The following is a 21,903-nucleotide window of genomic DNA, read 5'->3' as shown; positions in this document are numbered from 1 at the left end:
TTCGTTCTCACTTCGTGAAGAAAGCATTTTCTTCAAAATTATCTGTTTATAAATATTTATGGGTATTTTGAATTACTCTTGATTCAGAATCATTTATTGAATTGGAGATTTCGAATAAATATGCATGAAAATTTTGGTGTTTATAAACATTTAAAAGGACATATTTATGAATAAAGAATTGAAACAATGAAACTTTGTTACAGATCAGTCTTTGCTTATTTATTTATAAACTGATAAAATATAAATTTGCACATTCTTGCTATATTGTGACGATCAAGTTTTATTGAATCTTCAGAAACATTATTTCATAATTTCATTTTTATTCAAAAAAAAATAATTCACTCCATGTTTTTTTAATGTCAATTGGTACTATTTCTTTGGTCCCTGCTAAAAAAGGTGGTCCCAATAAATAATTGATCCCGTTTTATTAACTTTGTATATTGATGCATCATAAAACTGGATGCAGAAGATGATTATTCATTATTAACGAAAAATCCAAAAAATTAAAAAAAAAATATTACAAGCTTAAACAAAAAATTTCTAACGCAAATATCCAAAAAAAAATTTAAAAAAATGTAAATGAGAGATTTTTTTTTTTTTTTCAAAATGCAAATGTCTCAATTTAATAAGATGAAATTATTCAATTATAATTGTCTGCATTGAAATCAATATAAAACCACTTTCATTGATCTAGAATATGAAAATAAAATTAAAAAAAAAATTACTCACAAAATGCTGAACAGAAAAACACCATAAGGCAACTGACAGAAACCTCAAGCTGTCAAAGCAAAATGTCTATGACGCCATCATCACGCTGTGAGAGATGGACGATTGCGCCAAAGCAAACAGGCTGTTCTGCTGGCGATGAAGTGAGTTGCTTTCACTAACGTTATAATTAGCAAAGGCATTGGGATATCCAAAAGGATAAGTTCCATTCTGAAAGCTTTGCTGCCCTTGTGCTTGTGCAGTTGATTGAACTTCGTTGCCTTCTGAAAAAACGACTTTAGAAAAACCCTCTGAATGATTCTGAATATCGCTATCTTCTTCCTCAATGTCCATCTTTCCGCTGGTCTCGTTAGATTTCTCCGCTTTTAACTGACTTGAATTCGGGTGATAGACATTCATAGAGGAAGGAGATGCCGATGAGGTGACTGTGTCTTGTGCGAATGAAGAAATAGAAGAATTTGAAGTGGGAAAAAGCATGTTTTGTTGAGAAACAGAGCTTATAGAATTGGAAAGCGTCATCTGCTGCCCAGGAAAAGTGGATGAAGTGTTGGGTGTGGGGACGCAGGAGGAAGTGTTAGCCGATGAAGTGGATGAGGAGAAAGAAGGTTGGATGGAGTTCAATGAAGGAAACGCAGGCACAGAAGATGAAGAAAGCGTGGAGAATGCTGAAGGTGTGGAAGAAGCAGAGGCAGTAAAAGATGGATGATGTGATGAAATGTGAGTAACAGACGGAGAAGGAGAAAAGGAATGCGTAAATGCATTTTTCAAAGATTTCTGAATCTCTTCTTTCAGACACCCTCCTCCAACCCATTCTTCGTATTGTATGTATTCATCTCCATGAACGTTCAGATTAAATCCCATCATTTGTATCAGCGTCCGCTCCATTTCATTCAATGTGGATAGCGGAATCCTCAAAATATGCGCCATTAAGTCATTTTGAAATGTGGAATCGCTGCTCATTTTATGACCCAGCATCACACAAACCAGGAAAGTGGTTTTCATTTTCCATCTCAATAGAACAAAAGAACTACAATTCCAATGAGTTTTCCACAATCGATCAAATAGAATTACTCCTTGAAGTATTTCTGTCTGTCGAAAGCGCATGTGTTTTTGTAGCATTCCAAGTGTTTGAGATAAATGAAGTTCAACTTCTCCTTTTGTTGCTGCTAGCGCTTCTGCAAATTCATGTTCATGCCCGAAATGCGCCTTTGCAGCTACTCGAGCACCGTTCAAGGTATCAACTCCACTTGCTCTTTCATTCATTCCTGATTCCATAAAATAAGAAGCTACTTCAGGCAGGCCTGCAGTTTTGCATTCTCTACAATCAGTTACTTCTAGCTTTTGTCTTGATTTATCCAGAGCAGCAAATCTCACGCAAAATACTGCAATTTGAGAAACATGTCTCACAATAACAGCTAATACCAAATCGCTTATTGGATCTGATTCAAAAACAGGTCTCCAAGGAGGCGGCTGAAAATTTTTAAAATGTTGTTGTTGCGCTTGAATAGCACGTTCTTGAGGAGAAAGCGTTCTCCATTCAGGTGGGCAGCATGAAGGCCCCGAACCATCGGAAAAATATGGAGGCAGACCAGAAGGAAGTAACGGTACCGATGTTACACCTGTTTCATGCTGATATGGATTACAAGCAGGATCGATTAATCTAGGAATTGCTGGATGAATAGCTCCACAACCACATGTACGACCACAACGACACGGGAAAAGTTCTTGCTGAATACCATTCATTCCTCCAGTAGATGGTAATGGTGGAATACAACAATCCATTGCAGGTTAGTTTTGTAGACTCGATCAAGTCAATACGATCAGAAGGAAACAATTTTTTTATGGTTTTTAATTTATTTATTATGCAACAATTATTTTTTGGTAAATTTCTTTTTCATTTGAAGAGTTTGAATGGAATTTCACAAACAATTGAAATTTAAGTATCATATAATTTATAAAATTAGCATTTGTGACATAATTTCATCAATTATTTTTTAGATGATCTATGAATTATTAGAATAACAATTTTTACGTAAAGGAAGTTTGTTAATGATAAATTACGAAAAATAATAACAATATAAAAATTATAGAAATGATGGGATGTGTATATGTGGATGGAAAATGTTTATTTTTCTGTTGAGAAAACAAAATAAATATTAGAAAGAAGATGAATATGCGCATCAATTCAAACCTTCAGCCATTGATCTTTCAGTTTCAAGATCCCTTTCAACTTCAGCTAAAATTATAGAAATAAAATATACAAAAAATAAATACTTGTGGACTAAAACCTTTTAATTCAGCTGCCTTTTCAAAATCCAAAGCAGTTTGATGTGCTTTATTCTCGATTGATGGATCAGCTCCACTCGCCAAAAGGAGTCTGCAAACAGAAATCTTTCCAGTAAAGGCAGACCAATGCAATGGAGTCCATCCAATATCATCTGCATGATTCACATCGGCTTTATGTTGAATAAGAAATCTTCAACAAATAATACATCAATTTCAAAATGAAATCAACAAATAATTTCTGGATTCACAAAAGCAAACTGGCACAATTCTTCATGACCCCATCCAGCTGCGATTGAAAGAGGTGTCTTTCCGTATTCAAGGCAAATATTGACAATTGATGGATCTTCGGCCACCATTTCTTTGAGAGTGTCTAAATCTCCGGTAATGCATGCCACTCGTATTTTGATTGAAGTGGTAAGCGATGATGTGGACAGTTTTCCTGTTAAAGCAGATGAAGACGAAGCAGACATTTGAGCAAAATTTACTTCGAAATAGTAAATAACAACAAAGGGTTTTGATCATCAATTTTTATGACAGATTGTTTAAACGTTCAACTTTCAAAATTACTTTGTGAAGAACATGCAGATATAGTAAAACTATACGAATTTGCGGAAAAGCACCTTTCCTTGTTTCAAAACCATCTAGAAATGGAAGAAGTGGGAGCTGTATGATTTTTATTTTATTCGTTTATTTAAAAAGGAAAAAATTTTTTTTAGGAATCATGCATTACATGCGAATTTATTTCAATATTGCTTTGTTCCAAATCAATACAAGCAAAACAATTTTGCTTTTCATTATTTCCAGAAATACTTTTTCAATATTTGAAGCATCCAGCTGCTTTAGCTTTTCCAGGTTAGTATTTAAATAGCGCATCTACTTTAACATATATTCTAATGTTATTTTAGCATTAAATAGTCTTATTTGCTTGTTTGCAACTCATTCTCCGAAAAATGTTTCTCAATTTCTTCAATTACCAGAGATCGTTGAAAGCCCTGTCCGAATCCCTGCACCAACAATACGAACCCCGTTTTGGTTTCCGGGTACGCAATTGTCGGGATGGACATCACCGTTAAGTTCAATTTATACAACAGAACCTACAGCTTCACAATCAATAAATCAAGCTTCTGCATCCATTCCTTGTCCACTTCAAAAAGAGAATAAAATCGACAGAATTACAGATGATGAACATGAAGATTTTTTTGTTAAAAATATTCAAAATATTGACCCTCTTGTTTCACAGTCCAAAATTCGCACCAAATCTTCTTCAGAAGTACTTTCTTCTGCGATTGATGGATTCCATGCATTTCTACCATATTTATCGCTTGAAATTAAATTACGCTTTTGCGAAACGTGGAACAAGTGTGCATTTTATATTCATTTTTGTTTTTGAAATATTTTTCTGATTGCTTCATTTTTAAATATGTGTAACTGTAATATTTTTCTGTTGGAAGATTTGCTCTTTTAGCTCTCAATACCTCTCCTGAGTCATCACGAGAATCAACAAAGTCAAGTTCCTTTTTTGAATCTTCTTGCTCTTTTATTCCTGTTTCGCCTTCAGTTCTTGTGTCATCACTGTGGTGTATTTTTACAATTATGGGTGAATCACCTGAAACCAAATTAGCAGATTTGGTTCCAACGTCAACGCCTGATGAGCAGCAACCGAGCATTATTCCTCGAAAGGAAATGTGTTTGGATGCTGTTAAATCAATTCATGCAATTGCATTAACCACTGGAGATCCAAATCCTCTATTGTTATCATCCCTTCTTCAGTCATTGAATCAAGAAGCATTTTTCCCTCCAGATTGAGCGCTTATGGAAGAAAAGTTGAGATTTGTCAAAAAGCTTTCACGACGAACTTCAAGATTCTAATTAGAGAGAATTGAACTTCAAGATCACAGTGATCCCATACTGGGTCCATTTCTTTCTCTCTTTTCTTTTCTTGCGATTTGCAGGGGCTCTCGAATTTTGTTAAATATGTCTTTACCAAATCCTTATATGTATGCTATTCAGCAAGTTCAGCAAGTAAGGCGTTTCTGGCTTTCATCACCTTGGGCCTTGTTTTTTCAATTGGGGATAAAACCCACTATTTTGCGTTCATTGTCCTTAAGAGGACAAAAATCACCAACAAAATTACAAATAAAAGCTTTATCGCTTTTGATGCCTTTACCGTTTGTTTATTTTTTTACTTTTCATGGAAAATATTTGAAAAAATATCTATTAAAAAATATTTTCGTATTTAAAACAACATTTACGATTCGAAACATTCGATAAATTAAAATATAAATATTTCTAAAAGTCCAAGAAATTTTATAGCGAATGCGCCTCAAAGCACAGAGAAAACTCTTTGCTATCTTCTTGCTGCTCTTTCCTGTATTCAGGAGGAACTGCCGAAGCTTCAAGTTATAATCGTGACTCCAAAAGATGAATGCGCAGAAAAAGTTAACGAGCTGGCAATTTCCATTGCTGCTCAAACAAAAATAAAGACAAAATTGCTTCTCTCAAAAGATTTTGCGTTATCGAGAGATTTAAGCTGTTTGCTCAATTTATTTGAATTAGCACTTATTTTTTCAAATTGCTTCTATTCTTAATTTAAGCACAATTATCATGCCACATTCTTATTTCAACCCCTGCTTGCATTAATTGTTATTCACAAAATGATGAACTGGATCTTGATATGCTTCGGATGATTGTTCTCGATGATGCAGAGCAATATGCAGTAAAGGGGAAATCAGGATTTTTTCATACCGTGCAAATATTAAAAGCGATACCTCCAACGACTCAAGTTGCTTTATTTTCTTCTCTTCTTTCGGTCATTCCAAGAAAAGTGACAGACAAATTCCTTCCCAACGCTGTTCAGGTTTGATTCATTATTTGAATGAGCATCTTATTTTTCTTCATTTTAACAATTGCTTTTATTGCATTTATGTTCATATGATTTAAATTCAAAATATTAAATCATTTTTGTAATTATTTGTATTTTTTGTTCATTTCTTCACCGCATTTTCAACGAAACACTTAACATTTCTAATAACATTAACATACGTGGATTCCCCTCTCCACCTGCTTCACTGCTATTGTCATTCTCTTTCTCCTTATTATTGTTATTACTACTATTTGTGTGTGGGTAAACACATGTTTATGAATTTTCTCCTCTAACCAGCTGGACTTGCTGTCAGATGAGCTCACGCTGGACGAAGTGGAGTCGTTTTTTGTGGTGCTGACGACATTCGAAGAGAAGTGTCAGTTTCTGGCTGATTTGTACGGTCGCTTTGAGATCGACCAGATGATCGTATTTGTTTCGGTGTGCGATGTTTTGAGAGTGGCTGTGATGAAGAATGGATAGATGGATGGATGAAGAGAGAGAGAGAATGATAAATGAAATTCTGAATAGAATCCTTATATATTTTAGTATATTCATATTGAAGAATCACATTTTGAGAGGAAAAAAATTTAAAGGATTTTAACATTTAAGAATTGTCCATCTGGATTGTATCAACTTCTATTTTTTTATCACACATTTGTTTTATCAATGATTTTTATCCTTTTTCTTGTGGCACAGTCAACTGAATCTGGAACCAAACTGCTGCAATGGATCAAAGACAACATGTCTTCCTTCTCTTCCCTCTCTCCTCCTCCTCCTCCTTCATCGTCATCATTGTCTTCTTCTTCTTCTTCTTCTATATCCCCTCCTCCTTCCTCTTCCTCATCATCTTCCTCTTCCTCTCCTTCTCCTCATTCTTCTCCCTCCTCCTCTTCCTCCACTTCTCCTTCTCCCTCTTCCTCCACTTCTCCTTCCCCATCTCCTTCCCCTCATTCTTCTCCCTCCCCTTCCCCCTCCCCCTCCCCTTCCCCTTCCCCTTCCCCTTCTCTCCGCCCCTCCTCCATCTCCAGCCTCCTCAGTGACATTCCCCTCGACTCTCTCCAACACACCAGCATCCTCTCCTCCCTCCTCGAGCACCGCACAAAGCTCCTCATCGCCACCGACCCGTTTGCCTCGTCTCTGCACTCCGCAGAAGCCGACGTCGTCGTCAGCTTCGACCTGCCTCCAGACACCTCAGCGCTTTCGTTTCAATCGCTGCACCGCTTGCGGATAGGGAAGACGGGGCATTACGGAAAAATGAGTGTGTCGCTGACGTTTGTGGACTTGGAAAGCCACAGACACGTGAAGAGCTTGGAGAGGCACAGCCAGAAGAGAATGAGGGAGCTCACGTCCTTTGAGGAGCTGGAGGCGCTGCTGAGGAGGAAGGAAGAAGAAGAAGAAGAAGAGGGAAAGGAAGAAGAGAAGGTGGGGAGGGAAGGAGAAGAGGGAGAGGGAGAGGGAGATGAAGAGAATGAAAGAAATGAACCAGATTGGAAAGTCAATGAAGGAAGCTTGAACAGCACTGAGAATAACAATAAATCGAGTGGCTTTTGCATCAGCAGTGAAAAACAAGGGATGAATCAGCAATCACCACAACAACCGCAAACATCACCTCAACAACATTCTCCTTCTCCTTCTCCTTCTCCTTCTCTTCTTTCTCTTCTTTCTTCCTCTTCTTCTTATAAACAAGAAATCGCACAAAACACATTGAATAATGAAACTTCTGAACTTCCACTACCTCCACACACCCCTATTCCACCTTCTTCTCCTTCCCCTTCTCCTTCTTCTCTTTCTCTTTCTCCTTCTTCTTATTCCACTTCTTCTTGTCCCACTGCTTATCGAACATCTGGAAAAGCATACCAATCAACACTATTTCCTCCGCAAAACACCGTTTTCAATGGAAATTCAGCTTCTTTTCGTTCTTCTGCTTCACAAAATACTTCTTTTTTAAATGAAAATCGCTCTTTTTCTTTGTCTTCTGCATCTTCTTCATTCACTCCATCATCATCATCACCTTCATCACCTTCAATCTCATCCATATCATCATCTTCATTTCCTTCTCCATCCAATCAAACACATTCATCCACAAACACCTCATTCTCACCAGAGTTTTCGTCTCTTTCTCTTCCAACACCTCCTCCGCCTCCTTCTGCCACACTCCCATCTGCTCATGCTTCACCCTCATTGCCTTCTTCTTCTCTTTCTCCCTCTTCTTCTTCTCTTTCTTCTTCTTCTTCTTCTCTTTCTCCTTCTCTTTCTCCTTCTCCTTCTCCTTCTTCTCCAACTTCTCCAACTTCTCCGACTTCTTCCTCTTCTTCTCACCTTTCCTCTTCTTCCAATTCTTCGCCAAGCTCCTCTTCATCAAACCTTTCTCTCTCCACAGCAGCAAAGGACTTTGTGCCTGGAAACATCGCCAAGCTCCTCATTTCTTCTTCTGATCCATCTCCTTCTTCTCTTTCATCATCATTTTCATCATCATCGTCAACTTCTTCTTCTTCTTCTTCTTCTTCTTCCTTCCTCTCCCAAATGCCCAAGCAGATATCGCCCCATCCACCACATCTTCCACATCCTTCCAATCTTCCTCTCCAACATCAATCTCTTCATCCCTCTCATCCTTCTCGTCCTTCTCGTCCCTCTCCTTTTTCCTTTCCCTCTTCGTATTTCCTTCGCTCTCCCCAGTCTCCTTACCTCCGTCTTCAGCGTCCTCTTTGTGTGTGCGGGCGTTCCTGTGGTGGCAGATGCACAGGAATGCGGTCAATTGCATATTGGCAGATGGCAGAGAGGAAAGCAGTGGCAGCTGCAATGAGGATGAAGGAGGAAGAGGAGGAAGAGGAGGAGATGAGGAAAGAGATGGAGAGGAGGATGGGGATGGGGATGAGGATGGGAATGGGGAGGGGGTGTGGAAGAGAAGAATACGAAGAGGAGTTCTTTGAGGAGGACCAAGAAATGGAAGAGCGGAAGGAAGGGAAGTCTTCAGAGGAAGGGGGAGAATTAGAGGACGATGACTACTTTGAAGACAATGAGCTGCCGACAGAACAGGAATTGAGGGAGTTTCTGTCAACTGTGGCTGCGGTGGAGGATGGAGGAGCAGAAGATGTTGATGTTGATGCTGATGATGAAGATAATGTGATTGATCCAGAGGAAGGCGAAGAGCCGATTGATGGATGAGCTATGCGAGGCCAATGTGTGTATACTCCTTATCATTTGAGATGAATTCATTCAGTTATTATATTGCATTATATTATTTGTTTTTGTTTGTAGCAATTTTTCTTTTTTTTTTTTTTTTTTTTCCTTTTTTTTTTTTTTTTTTTTTTTTTTTTTTTTCAGAATTTTGTTTAATTATTTATCAATAGTTAGTTCAGACTTTTAACAACGGATATTGTTGTAAATGATTAAAAGTGTATTGTTATCGAGTTTTATTTTGTTTGATGATTTTAATATTTATTTTCATTTTTTTGAATATTTGTAGAAATGTGTTCTTTTTTAATAGATATTTAGAATTTTCGAGCAATTTTTAATTGTTCACGTCATGATGTATTTATATAAAACTTGAAAAAGCTTGAAGATAATGATATTTAAAGATAGTTTGTTTTCCTTTTAAAGAAATCATTTCCAATAAAACTTATAATGGTACATCAAGAAAAATTTATTCTGACTGTTCTCTTTGAATGGAAGTTTGGAATTTAGAAGAAAGAAGAGAACAACGTCAGAATTATTTTTCGAAAGGTATAAGAAAACAATTTTTTGACTTCTTGGAACGTTTATTTCGATTTTTCTGAATTTATATATATTCTTTTTTTCAAAGATGCTACAACAAACGAAGAAACAACGAAAACATCAGAGACATTCCTATCGATAAGAAATGAACAGAGATGTACTAATTTAATTTCACTTCGATCTTCATCCGTCTTCAACACTGTGATCCAAAAAACATCTTTTCCAACTCTTTCTGTTTGTAAAAGCGAATATATTTATGATTTTGCTTATAAATTTAATTGAATTTCATCAACTTTTAATTTCTTTGTTTTATTTTAGAGAAACTCTCGCTTTGTTTCGCATGAATTTGATTTGTTACAATCGAGATCAAATCCATTTTGCAGCTTGCAAACAATTCAGAAATTTTTCATAAATTGTGTGCTTCTATTACCTTTTTGTAAATATATCATTTTAAATGACATTAGATCCAAATCCAACTGTTGAACAGCTGTCTCAGTCAAAACTTCTTTTTCATCTAGTATCACTTCTTTCTGAGTCAAATGAAAGGATCCATAAAATCTCTTCATTGCAAGTGTTATGTAATTTAGCCTGCACTGATGTTTTCGCTGAGAAACTAAGTACTGATTCTCGTCTTTATAATTACATATTTGAAATTCTTGAAGACGAAGATCCACTTCTTGTTGCATTTGTCCTCATCATTGTTATCAACTTAGCAAATAGCAGCGAAATTATGAGACTAGAATTTCGCAAAGATGGATTATTTGATTTAATTGAACGGCAATTGAATCTTTATCTTCAAGCAGACTGGGAAAAGCAAAGCTGGATCAGATACAAGTTAACTTCTTGGTGTCTATTGAGTGTAGTAGCTGTTTTCTTTCAAGATCACATCGCAGTTGACGATTTTTCATCATTTTCTCCTTTCTTGACTCATATGTTATTGCTTCAAAATGACGAAAGATGGAGGAATGATGAAGAAATTGAAGAGGAAGAAGGGAAAGATTTTAAAAGGATGGAAGATGATGATTACGTTGAAGATGAAGACGAAGAGTTTTGGAGAAAAGCTTACAAGTTGTTTAAAGTCAAAACTAATTGTAATATTGTATATTCGCTTGCAAAAAATGCTTTTCCGGATTTAATTCCAAATGCTAAGGAAGGATTAAATAGTCGTTCTTTCATAGAACTTGGATGCAGCATTATTTCTTTCGTTTTAAGATATGAGGAGAATAATTTATTGGTTACAGAATCTTCATTGACAAGCGCTTTGTGCTCTTTGGGAAGGTTTGCGCTTTTCAATGAAAAATTCTTGCTTTTTATAAAAGTTGTTGATGGATCAAATTAAGTGGATTGTCGCAACACATTTTTTAAATTAATCAAACTTTTTTTTTTCATTTTTCATTTTTATTTAAAATCAACCTCTTTTTATTTATTTATTTGTTTGTTTGTTTATTTATAACATGTGTTTATCTTCAATCTGCCTCTTTTCAGGAAGTTATCCTTAGAACTTTGCAAACCTCCACCTTTTTCCTCATTCAACAGCACAATCAGCACATTTTCTCAGCAAAACTTACCAATTTTATCTCAGTTGTCTTTTATTCTTGCTTCGTGTGTCTGTTTCAGCTGCTGCTGCAACAGCGGCTGGATGAATCGGTTTCTGAGAGAAAACATTGACTGGCTTTTCTATCTGTGCAAATGGATTGAAGAAATGGTGGATGTTCTCTCAAATGCTTTCATTCAGATGGAGAAAGAATTGCATCCAAAGGACTGTAAAATGCAAAGTAACTCCTCCTCCGCTTCTTCTGCTGTAATCACATCATCTTCGCTATTTCCTCCAAATAATTCTTGTTATCCACCAGGATTTCCACACATCTCACAAAATCCTCTTTCTCCACAAACCACTTTCAAATATTCATATCAGCAATGCATTTCACTTTTCCATGTTCTTTCCTCTTTGATTGTCTCTCTTCTTCAGCTGTGCCACAACTCCGCTGCAGACACTCAGTTCTCTTCAACACAATTTTCATTATATTCATCTTCGTCCTTGTCTTCTTCCTCTTCCTCGTCTTTATATTATTCTGATTTGCTTTCTCAGACTTCTTCTTCAAGGCGAATTAGGCTGAATAGCACTTTAAAGCTTCTCCTTGAAAGAACACCAACTTCTTTCTGGAATGATGACATAAAACAAAAGTTAAACAATGAAACAAGTGCTCCATCTGAAAATCCTTATTGGATCAATAAACCAGATAGCAAGAACGCGAAACGATGCGAAAATGGATTTTTGATTGAGTGCATTAAAATGACATTACAATGGCTGGAGTTCACAAGCATCAGGAAAAGCGTACACAAAAAGATGTTTTCAGAGGAATTAAATAAGACACAGAATGTTGGAGAAACTCAAAATGCATCTGCAAGCAGTCAATCACGAGCACAGCCACAGCTTGGCGCGATCTCATTCTCAAGCTCTTTTTCATCAGATACATTGAAACGAAAAGAGACAAACACGAAGAGCAATAATCACAATCAAGACAACTCGAATAAAGGAATGGATGATAACGATGAGAGCAGTGCCACTCTTTCATGTCGAGTGATAGTTCGATGGCTTCTTTGGACTCTTTCGTGCGTTGCAGAGCTAAGCGATGAAGCAGCTCTTGCCTTGTTGCGTTCTCTGAGAACAAATGCAAGTTTAGCAATACAACACAGCAAACAAGCAAACGAAGGAAAAGAAATATCAGCTGATGAAGCATTTTGTAGCTCATTTCCATTATTGCATCGCATCGGAATGCTTTGTGCTTCTGTTCTGGAATCATCTGCGAGTGGCACTGAAAAATTGCGAATGAATGCAACGCAAGCACTTTCTTCTGCTTCTTTGCCTTCTTTTTCTGGTCTGCCTAATGGCTCATTTTCTCAAAATTCAAAAATGCACATGGAAATGTTGGATGCAGAGTATCAAAGATACTGCAAAGTGATGTCTTTTGATGATGATTCAAAACTGAATGATTCAGTTAGAATTCTTTCAAACAAAGAACAAGATGATGATGACGAGTGCGATGAAGATGATGATGGTAATTACAATGGCAAGAAAAGTTGCAGAAGCAGTTATGATCCTGCTGCTGTGTCTTCTGTGTTGACGCTTCTCAATCGCTTTCTTATTGTTGGAAAGAATATTCTTGATGATTACGAACGACAAAGTCGAGCAGATGCATCACATTCTCAAACATCTTTTCTGACTTCATCTTCTACTATTTCCTCACCATTTTCTTCTGGACTTCCTCCATATTCAAATCAAAGCTCATTAACTTCTTTTTCCACTCCAACAACAACACCGCAAACCACACTAAACACTTCATCATCCATTTCATCGCAACTTCCGTTTTCTTTTCCAATCCTTCAAAATGTTCCATTGGATCTCGTTTTACTTCTTTCCTTTTTGTATTTGCTGAGTGAAAAGCAGTCATTTCGAAGGGTCGATACATTGGCTGACTCTTCAAACAAATCGATTGCTGAAGCAGCAAAGGAAGCGAGCAACATGATGGAGTGGATGGGGAAAGACGGGCTCTTCAATCCGAACAGTAAAGCGGCACCATCAGAAAGTGAGATTTCTAGTTTGATGGAGCTCCACTGCTGTGTGAAAGTGTGTTGTGGCGGAGGCATTTGGGAGAGAATGATTGAGCTGCAAGTGGCAAATAACTGGAAGGGACTTGACTTGTATTTGATGAAAGGAAATGAAGAAGAAGAAGATGTTGATGATGATGAATACAGAAGCGGAGGTTCTATCCATCAAAGGAAAGATGATGGCTTTGCAATTGATGAATGTTTCTCAGATGAAAATGAAACTGTGAAAAACAGGGGAATAAGAGATGAAGTTGATTGTGTGACGAGTCCTTTGCCATTGATGGACGAAGAATCGTCTCAAAGAACAAATGAATTCAATCAATTTACTGCTCCTCTTTCTTCGACTATTACAACATCAACGTATCCTTCATCTTCTGCCTCTATCTCATCTTCAGATTCTCCTTTTTCTTCTTCTTCTTCTTCTTCTATTTCATTCGACAATTCATTTTCTTCTCCACTTACACCTGGAAACTCATCTTTGCAATCGCCTTCACTTTCATCTTCTTTCTCTTCCATTTCATCCTGTTTCATATCTCCGCTTTCTTCTCCTGCGATTGCTTCTTTTCAAAACACCCCTTTTTCTTCTCCTTCGATTTCTTCGTCTTCGTCTTTGTCTTCACAGCTTATCATTTCGCCTTCTGCCACTCCTGTTCATTTTTCATCAAATCCTTCATTTCCTCTTTATTGTTCTTCCCCTCAAAATCAAACAGCAACAATGCAAACTAACACATTCAACACAAACTTAATGAAAAACTCATCTGAAGTGTCAGATGACAGTATTTATTCATCTCATATGAAAATTAATCCTGCCCAATCTTCTTATGTTTCAGCGTTTTTGCTGAAAACAGAGCAATAGAAAAATTTGGTTTTAATCTCTTTCTTTGTGTGAGAATATTAGTTATGAAAAAGAAAATTGGAATACCTTCTATTTTCTGAATTAGTTTATTATTTTTTTTTTGTGTGTGTGTGTGTGTGTGTGTGTGTTGAATTTCAGTTAAAAATTATTGCGTAATTTGAGAATGCATTAGTTTTAAGAATTTGGTTTTAATTTTGATAAATAGATATTCATTGCCACTTACACTTTCATCCATTTGGTTTGAGTTAATTTTATCAAAGACTGTTAGCTTTTTTTTTTTTCCTTTCTGTGGAAAAACTCAAGAATTTCCATAAAAATTGAAAAAAACGGGAAATTTCATGTTTTGTTTTTAAAATCCTTGTGGAAATTTTTAAAAACAAAATATGAACTAATTTGATAAGAAAGAAAAAATTATTCAATAAAAGTGATAAAAAAACGAATTAAAATATGATCTTTTTTTGAATAATAAAATAATAATTGAGAAATTATTACTTTCTTCTTTCCTACCATCCCATCTTCTTCGTAAGATGCTTTTTGTATTGTTCGAAATCTCCTGAAAATGGCGTAACCTTCTTGTCCTCCACCACCCAAATCTCCGAGCACGTTGCCGTGATCAGATGCTGATCATGAGTCACCATCACAACTGCCCCCTGGAATGCCTTCAGTGCCTGTGCCAGCGCTTCTCTCGCTTCGATATCCAGATGGTTAGTCGGCTCATCCAGCAGCAGCAGATGCGGGTGTCTGTTCAGAGTCATCTTTGCGAGTGCCACCCTCATCCTTTCTCCTCCAGACATCGTCCCCAAGTTCTGCATCGCCATCTGCCCTGTCACACCAAAGGACGCTAAATGTGCTCTTATCTTCTCCTGTCCCTTTGGTGGTTTGAATTCTGTCAGTGCCTGCACAGACTCGTACAGATAGTTCAGCGCATCGATCTTCGTTGGCATCTCATCGACTGCGTGCTGGCTGAACCGCACAGTCGACAGAGAAGGCCGAATCCAGATGTTTCCAGAAGACTCCGTCAGGTCTCGGCACATCAGCTTCAGCAGCGTTGATTTTCCTGCTCCGTTCGTTCCTACCAGCGCCACACGCGACGACAGCCCAATCACAAGAGAGATGTTCTCCAGGATGTTCTTCTTCACCACATACCCAAAGTTCACGTTCTCAAACGTCAGGAACGGAGATTTGATGCCAGAGCCAAGCTCAGGGAAGCGGAAAGTCACGTGGTAGTCGTCTTCATCTGGTTTCTCAATCTTCTCCATCTTCGCCAGGATCTTCTGCCTGGACTGTGCTGCATTGCACAGCTTCTCCGACTTCGCAATGTTCACATCGATAAACCGCTGAATACGAGCAATCTCCTTCTGCTGGTTCTCGTACGCTTTTGACTGGTGTGTGCGTTGCTCCTTCCGCACGATCTCGAACTGTGAGTAGCTGCCCTTGTAGCTTGTCAGCTTCTCGTTGTTGAAGAAGATGATGTCTGTGCACACTTTGTCCAGGAAGTACCGATCATGCGACACCAGAACAAGCCCTCTGTCGTAGTGCTTCAGATACTGCTCCAGGAACAATGAGCCAGGCAGATCCAGATGGTTAGTCGGCTCATCCAGGAACAAGAAAGTGGGCTCCCTGAACAGCGCACGGGCGAGTGAAATTCTCATTCTCCACCCTCCAGAAAACAGGTTGGACGGCCTTGTCATGTCTTCCTCAGTGAACCCAAGCCCTTTCAGGATCGAGCGTGCACGTGACTCGTGTGTCTCGATCTTCATATCAGCCATCTTTTCATACAGCGCTGCAAGCTCCGAAGATGCATCTGAGCCCGATGCCAGCTTCGCCACACGGCGCATTCCAAGCAGACCTCCCTTTGAACGAGCCTTGCGCTTGCCTGCTGAAGAAGATGCTGATTTCCCTCTTGATTTTTCAGCTCCTTCATCTGCATTGTCTTCTTCATCTCCCTTTCCTTTTGCTCCAGCTGCATCCTCCTCTTCGTCTTCATCGTCCTTGTCTCCTTCATTCAATGCATGTGCAGCTGCGGATGAAATTGCAGCCCCAAGCGAAGATGGTGCTGCAACAGTCATGGGATGCTTCTTTGACTTCATGGCTTCTCGAAGAAGTGCTGCCTTTTTGTTCTTTTTCTGTTGGAAATCAGATGGCGATGAAGAAGAAGATGGCTTTTCTTCTCCATCCTCTTCTTCATTCTCGTTTTCTTCTCCTTCACCTTTCTCCTCCTCATTCTCCTCATCTCCGATTTCGCCTTTTGCTTTCTTCTCCTTCTCTCTAATCTTCTGCATCTCCTCTTTTTCAACTTCATCGTGCTCCTTTGCTGCTGGCGTTGATTCAATTAGCCCCAACAGCCGCTGCTCCTCTTTCAGAAGCTCCATTCTCTTTTGATCAGCAGCAAGAACCCATTCCAATGGCGAAGCTTCGTTTCCAGGAACTTCTTGTTCAATAAACAGAATATCAGGTGAATTTGACAGATTGAACGATCCTCGTGCAATGTGCCTAAGTAATGTAGATTTACCAACACCATTTCTTCCAATCAATCCATATCTTCTTCCTTTTTGAAGGAAAAGACTAGAATTGTTCAGCAGAACTTTACCAGCGAAAGACATGCTAAACTCTGAAATACGAATTTCATCTGGATTGGATCGATCAGCATGTTGAGGCTTAACGATCACAACATCATGCAAATCAGGAATATAAGTAAGTCTGGTTGAAGAGTTTGGATCCTGGAATTTCTCTTCATCGGGATCTGGTCCTTCTTCTTTCTTTCTTTGTTCTCGCTTTCTGATGTGACGTGGAGCAAGAGTTTTTGGTTTCAAAACAGATGAAATGTGATTTTCAAGAGATTGACCTTGAAGAATATCACGAATATTGGTCATCTTTTCTCTCTGTGTTTTTAGTTGAAGAGCACTTTGTTCTTTTGACTCTTTGACAACATTGTATTTTGAAGCGATTGTTGCAAACTTTTCGCAAACTTGTCTACATTCTGAAACTGGGCACACCCCCCAAGATGGAAGGATCTCTCCCAGCTAATAAAATAATCAAAAAGATATATTTAATGTAAAGTGAGAAATAATTATTTTAAAAGTTAAAATCAATAAAAATGGTTAGAAACCTGCTCATATGAAGAATCGACATCTAAACACATTCCTGACTCTATGTAATGATACACATATCTGAGAATTGTTTTATCCAAATCTCCAAATAATTGAGGACCCAGATATTTCTCCAAAAAATCGTTTGTCTCGGCAATAATAGCAGGAAGATTACCAGACATTTTGATCTTTTGTCATAATAAAATTTTCATTCCATTTTCCTTTTTAATATTTTCACTTTCAGCAAAACATTCAAACAAGTTCTAAAACTCAAACACATATACTAAGCTATTATCAATTATTATTTTATAATGTTCCTAACCAAAGTGAAATGATGAAATGAGAAAAAGTTTTTTTTCAATGTTCATATTTCGAGAAAAATCGTAATTTGAACTATTCATAAATACATATAAATAAAATGTTCATTCTTCATCAATTTTTCTCCTCTTACTCGTTCCTTCTTCTTGCACAGAACCTCCTGAAAGGAATTTCCCTTTTGTTATTTTTTTCTTTTTCCTTCCTTCCTCGTTTGCTGCATCCATAGCTGCCTCGTAATACCTCTGAGTCTTTTCCTGTATCTGCGCGATGCTGTCGTCCTCGTTTGCCCACTCCAGCACCAAATGCCTCCCATACAGATGCACATTCCCCAGCTGCCGCATCGCCTGCTTCGCCTCCTCCTCGCTGCTGAACTCCACAAAGGCAAAGCCTCTGATCGTGTTGTCGGGCTTCTTCGGCAGGCGGAGCGAGGAAATGTGGCCAACTGCAGAAAACAGCTCGCGCACGTCCTTCGAAGTCGCTTGAAAAGGCAAGTTTTTGACAAGCAGCTTCGTCTTTGGCGGGGACAGGCGCGAAGACGACGGAGCAGGTGCATCCAGAGAGATGAATTCGTCGCCAAACTCATTTGTTCCTTTCTTTTTACCCCAACTTTCTTCTTCTTCTTCTTCTTCCAACTTTCCTGCCTCTCTGAGCTTCGCTTTCTTTTCTTCGCTGTCTCCTCCAAGTGCAGCAGAAGCAGCAGACGGAGGAGCCAACACAGGTGCAGCAGAAGGCTTGTTCGCTTTTGAGAACTCGACAGACACAACTCTCCCTTCCATCACCAGCTTGTCCTTCAGAACAGTCAGCGCATTCAGCGCATCTTCAGACGTTTTGAACTCCACAAACGCAAATCCCAGCGAAACTCCCTTCTCTTTCCCTTCTTCTGGCTGCTCTTCTTCTTCTTCCTCTTCGTCTCCCAACTTCTTCTTCTTCTTTGGCTTGTGTCTTCTGGGAATTGTTATCACAACTGGCTTTGTCTTCTTCTCCCTCAGTACTTCTTGCAGCCCTTCCTCATCCACATCAAACGGAATGCCCTTCAAAAACAGCGTCCTCCCGCTTGTCACACGCAGCTCCTCTTCTCCTCCTTCTCCTTCTCCTTTTGTTTTGCCTGCCACATCCGCTGCGCTTTTCGCTGCCTCTGCTGCCTTCTTCCCTCTCCCTTCCATCGGCAGCGGTGCCCACTCGAGATACAGCGGCATATCGAGATACCTTTTGAACGCTAGTTTTCTGAAGCATTTGCGCGCTTCCTCGTCTCCTTCAAACTCCACAACACACATGATCTTCGATGGAGGGAACACAAATCTTATGGGCTTAGCGTTTGCTGCAGCTGTAACCATCCTCTCCAGCTCCTTCGCATCCGTATCGGCAGACAAGTTTTTGATGAGGAGCATTTTTGTGGACCTGGGGACGGTCAGACGGTTGGCAGTGGCTGAAGAAGAAGCTGCAGATTTCTTCTTGTTCCTCTGTGCTTCGTCAGCTTTCTGTGCAGTCTGTGCAATCTGAAGCAGATCGTCTTGTGTCAGCTCTATGCCTTCTCTGAGCAGATAGTCTCTGGTCTCGTTCACAACCTCTGCTTCTGCCAGCGCCAGCCTGCTGGCTGTGCCTGCCTCGCTGTCCATTGCACCCTTTCCTCTCTTTCCCCCACTCCCTCCGCTGCCGTCTCCATTGTCGCTCTCATCGTCCACACCCATCAGCTTCTTAATGCCCAGCACGTCTTCTTTCTTCATCCCGTGCAGCCGCCCGACCACTGCTGCTGCTGCCTCTGGGCGCACAAACAGCGAGTTCCACGTGATTGCGTCCATCGACCGCTCTCTCAGCTGCTTCAAGCGCTTCTGCTTGAATGTTTCTCCAGCTGCTCCGTCAAATGAAGAAGAAGAGGAGGTGGAGGAGGAAGCATATGGCGATGGGTTGGTTGATGAGGACTGGGGAGATGCTGATGGTGGGGCTTCTGCTGGCATTACGTGCAGCAGCCTGCCTTCAAAGATGCAATCGTCGAGTTTTTGGAAGGCCTGGATTGAATGCGGAAATGATGTGATATAAAAATGAATAAATATCGATTGTGAGATTGAGATCATTAAAAAGACATTTAAAATTAATCATAAAAAAGATAAAAATCAATATTTTCAAGAATCATTTCTCTTTCAAATAAAGAAGAGCAGCACACCCTCAGCGCATCAATTGGCTTTGAAAAAGTGATAAACGCTCTTCCAAGCGACTCGTATTTCTTCAGCGGGTTTTTGATCAACTTAATCTCCGTCAGTCCGCCGAAGTCACCCGCCCCTTCTTTCCCCTTCATTTTGGCAATGATGAATGTGTGCAGGCTGTCTTCGGTGACAGAATATGGCAGGTTTGTCAGCAGCAGCCTTGATGTGTCCAGCACAAGAGAGACATCAGCGTCTGCAGCATTCACCATCCGCTCTTTCTTCGCACGGGGCATCACACTCTTCACTTTTGGCTGGCGTGATTGTCCAGCGGAAGAACTTGAGGAAGAGGTGGAAGCATTTGACTTGGCATTGGGTGTTTGTTTGGTAGTCTTTGCTGACGATGCTTCACTTTTGTCTTTTTTATTGCTTTTTGCTTTTTCTTCTTCTTCTTCTTCCATGATATCTTCATCGTTAAACATTTCATTCTCTTTATTTTGTTTATCACTATCGGAATCTTCCTCATCCTCATCTTCCTCGTCTTCGTCTTCTTCTTTGTCTGTTTTTTGTTTTGTTATTTTCACTTTCTTAATTTTGATATCATCATCTTTTTTTGAAGCTTCTTCAGGATCAAATATATCGCTATCATCGTCACTGTCATCATCATCGTCAAAAACCACTCCTTCGTCAACACTTCCCTTTAAAGAATTTTGCTTTTCTTTTCCTCTTTTTTTCCTTTGAGCTTTTATTTGTTCATCCTCTTCACCATGAATCCCTTCCCCTTCTTCATCATTCATCCAGACTGCTCCTGAGCTTGATTTTGAATAAGCTTAAATTGATTTAAAAAATAAGAATGCAAGGATAATAATTAAAGTGAAAGTGAAGTTATAAAAATACCTTTTTTTAATGCCTGTTCTGCTGAGCTTTTTTCAGAAGTTTTATCTCCAGAGCCACTACTTTTTCCTCGAAGACGTTTAATAGATTCAATTAATTCCTTTTGCTTTTCATTCAGCTCTGCGCTTCTTTGTTGAAATATTTGCGCTCTAATTTGATTCTGAATTTACATTGTTAAAAAGTTGAGTTAATTAATATTTTGTAAACCTTTTCTTCAAAATATTTCTTTCTTCTTGCGGATTTATCATTTTTTGGTAGAGGAATGGATGGGTCTCCCAGCTAAAATTATAAAAAACTATCTGTGAACAAGAGCAAAATTAATAAAACAAACAGGCTTTGCTATTTCAAGTGTTATTTGAGAGGTATTCAAATAAGTTCGATTAAAATGATCTACTGCCTCTTGAGCTGTTTTTTCATCTTTAAATCCAACGAATCCAAATCGTCTAGATTTTCCAGTACTAAGCAAATAAATAAAGATATTTTAATCATGAAATACTCACCACATTGAAAATTTTGTCATACGAATCCCGTTTTATTTTAGCATCCGTAACTTTTGCGAAAGATGCAAAATGCTTTGCAAGATCATCGTCTTTCAAATATGTTGGTAGGCCCTTCACAATAACTCGACTCATTGGAATAAAAAGATATGGCAACAATGATCCTATTTAAGTTACATTTTGTATTTTAAAATTTTGTGAAAGATGGAAGCGACTTTCGATAAGTTGAGTGCATTATACAATAGCATTGTAAGTTATTTAGATAGGAAAAAGAACACAAAGGAACATTTTGGTGATGATAATCCACCTGGATTGTTTATTGGAGCTCTTTGTTCAGCTGTTGAAACACATATATTGGAACCATACAGATATGTGTGTAATAATCATTAAAGAATTTTTATCAAGCAAATCTTTCATTTTCGTCAGACATTTATTCTCTTTCAGCATAAAATAAAAGAAGAACAAATTGAAAATCCGAATGAATATTTGTCAATCGCATTGGATGAGGTATTGCTAAGCATTAAAAAAACTTTTTAATATAGTGTTTTTTATATTAACAAATGCATCATTTAGTATCAAAATATTTTTTCTTCTGTTCAAAAATTGTTGTTTTCAATAGAAGAAAGGCATATAACAGGAGCATCCATTCTTTCTACCATTCACAATTTGCTTGAAACGGAAACTCTTATCTCGAAGCTGGCATTATTACCTGTTTTTCGAAGTGTGAATAATGTTTTGATGCATCTCATTGCGAGATGGTGCAGCGGAAACTGGCCAGAAAACTCACGAGATGCAGATCCTTTCCAAGAATTTTTTATAGTGCCCACAAATGTAACGCATGGGGATTCTCGTTGTCACCATCATTCATTTTCTTCCTTCCGCCTTGCATTGGATTACCTCCCTTCATATATCA

General features: G+C 38.5%; 7 protein-coding genes across 7 annotated transcripts; 3 read left to right on the top strand and 4 right to left on the bottom strand.

Moving 5' to 3' along the window:
- Positions 1-502: 502 nt before the first annotated feature.
- Positions 503-2,514, bottom strand: MONOS_5514 (uncharacterized protein). Its single transcript, XM_067875669.1, has one exon. The coding sequence runs from the start codon at positions 2,506-2,508 to the stop codon at positions 796-798; it is 1,713 nt and encodes a 570-aa protein (XP_067721622.1). The 5' UTR covers positions 2,509-2,514; the 3' UTR covers positions 503-795.
- Positions 2,515-2,851: 337 nt separating this feature from the next.
- On the bottom strand, positions 2,852-3,482 carry MONOS_5513 (putative tankyrase; the record flags this gene model as incomplete). Its single annotated transcript, XM_067875668.1, has 4 exons — positions 2,852-2,859; positions 2,918-2,962; positions 3,015-3,202; positions 3,271-3,482. The coding sequence occupies 4 exons, from the start codon at positions 3,480-3,482 to the stop codon at positions 2,852-2,854; spliced, it is 453 nt and encodes a 150-aa protein (XP_067721621.1).
- A 177-nt stretch (positions 3,483-3,659) lies between these two features.
- MONOS_5512 (uncharacterized protein) lies at positions 3,660-4,818 on the top strand (the record flags this gene model as incomplete). The annotated part of the gene is made up of 4 exons (XM_067875667.1): positions 3,660-3,677; positions 3,729-3,864; positions 3,918-4,371; positions 4,464-4,818. 4 exons carry the CDS (start codon positions 3,660-3,662, stop codon positions 4,816-4,818), a joined length of 963 nt encoding a protein of 320 aa, XP_067721620.1.
- Positions 4,819-5,169: 351 nt separating this feature from the next.
- MONOS_5511 (putative DEAD/DEAH box helicase) lies at positions 5,170-9,040 on the top strand (the record flags this gene model as incomplete). Its single annotated transcript, XM_067875666.1, has 5 exons — positions 5,170-5,180; positions 5,309-5,544; positions 5,607-5,869; positions 6,173-6,313; positions 6,572-9,040. 5 exons carry the CDS (start codon positions 5,170-5,172, stop codon positions 9,038-9,040), a joined length of 3,120 nt encoding a protein of 1,039 aa, XP_067721619.1.
- A 470-nt stretch (positions 9,041-9,510) lies between these two features.
- Positions 9,511-14,335, top strand: MONOS_5510 (uncharacterized protein). The gene is made up of 5 exons (XM_067875665.1): positions 9,511-9,598; positions 9,678-9,823; positions 9,908-10,004; positions 10,054-10,867; positions 11,075-14,335. The coding sequence occupies exons 1-5, from the start codon at positions 9,541-9,543 to the stop codon at positions 14,052-14,054; spliced, it is 4,095 nt and encodes a 1,364-aa protein (XP_067721618.1). The 5' UTR covers positions 9,511-9,540; the 3' UTR covers positions 14,055-14,335.
- On the bottom strand, positions 14,149-17,085 carry MONOS_5509 (putative ATP-dependent transporter). Its single transcript, XM_067875663.1, has one exon. The coding sequence runs from the start codon at positions 16,925-16,927 to the stop codon at positions 14,558-14,560; it is 2,370 nt and encodes a 789-aa protein (XP_067721617.1). The 5' UTR covers positions 16,928-17,085; the 3' UTR covers positions 14,149-14,557.
- Positions 17,086-17,427: 342 nt separating this feature from the next.
- MONOS_5508 (putative Polyadenylate-binding protein 2) lies at positions 17,428-21,125 on the bottom strand (the record flags this gene model as incomplete). Its single annotated transcript, XM_067875662.1, has 6 exons — positions 17,428-19,467; positions 19,623-20,428; positions 20,497-20,653; positions 20,701-20,772; positions 20,825-20,951; positions 21,016-21,125. The coding sequence occupies 6 exons, from the start codon at positions 21,123-21,125 to the stop codon at positions 17,566-17,568; spliced, it is 3,174 nt and encodes a 1,057-aa protein (XP_067721616.1). The 3' UTR covers positions 17,428-17,565.
- Between the last annotated feature and the right edge of the window lie 778 nt (positions 21,126-21,903).

Source organism: Monocercomonoides exilis, assembly GCF_001643675.1.
Source record: "Monocercomonoides exilis strain PA203 chromosome Unknown scaffold46-794033, whole genome shotgun sequence".
Lineage (NCBI taxonomy): Eukaryota > Preaxostyla > Oxymonadida > Polymastigidae > Monocercomonoides > Monocercomonoides exilis.
This window is presented reverse-complemented; position numbering and strand designations above follow the sequence as displayed.

What these genes read in the sequence shown, in the direction of transcription:
- MONOS_5514 (XM_067875669.1), bottom strand. Translation starts at nt 2,508, where the DNA reads ATGGATTGTTGTATTCCACCATTACCATCTACTGGAGGAATGAATGGT.
- MONOS_5510 (XM_067875665.1), top strand. Translation starts at nt 9,541, where the DNA reads ATGGAAGTTTGGAATTTAGAAGAAAGAAGAGAACAACGTCAGAATTAT. An exon ending in CATCTTTTCCAACTCTTTCT is followed by an intron (nt 9,824 to 9,907) that starts GTTTGTAAAAGC and finishes GTTTTATTTTAG; the next exon opens with AGAAACTCTCGCTTTGTTTC. An exon ending in TCAGAAATTTTTCATAAATT is followed by an intron (nt 10,005 to 10,053) that starts GTGTGCTTCTAT and finishes AAATGACATTAG; the next exon opens with ATCCAAATCCAACTGTTGAA.
- MONOS_5509 (XM_067875663.1), bottom strand. Translation starts at nt 16,927, where the DNA reads ATGACCAATATTCGTGATATTCTTCAAGGTCAATCTCTTGAAAATCAC.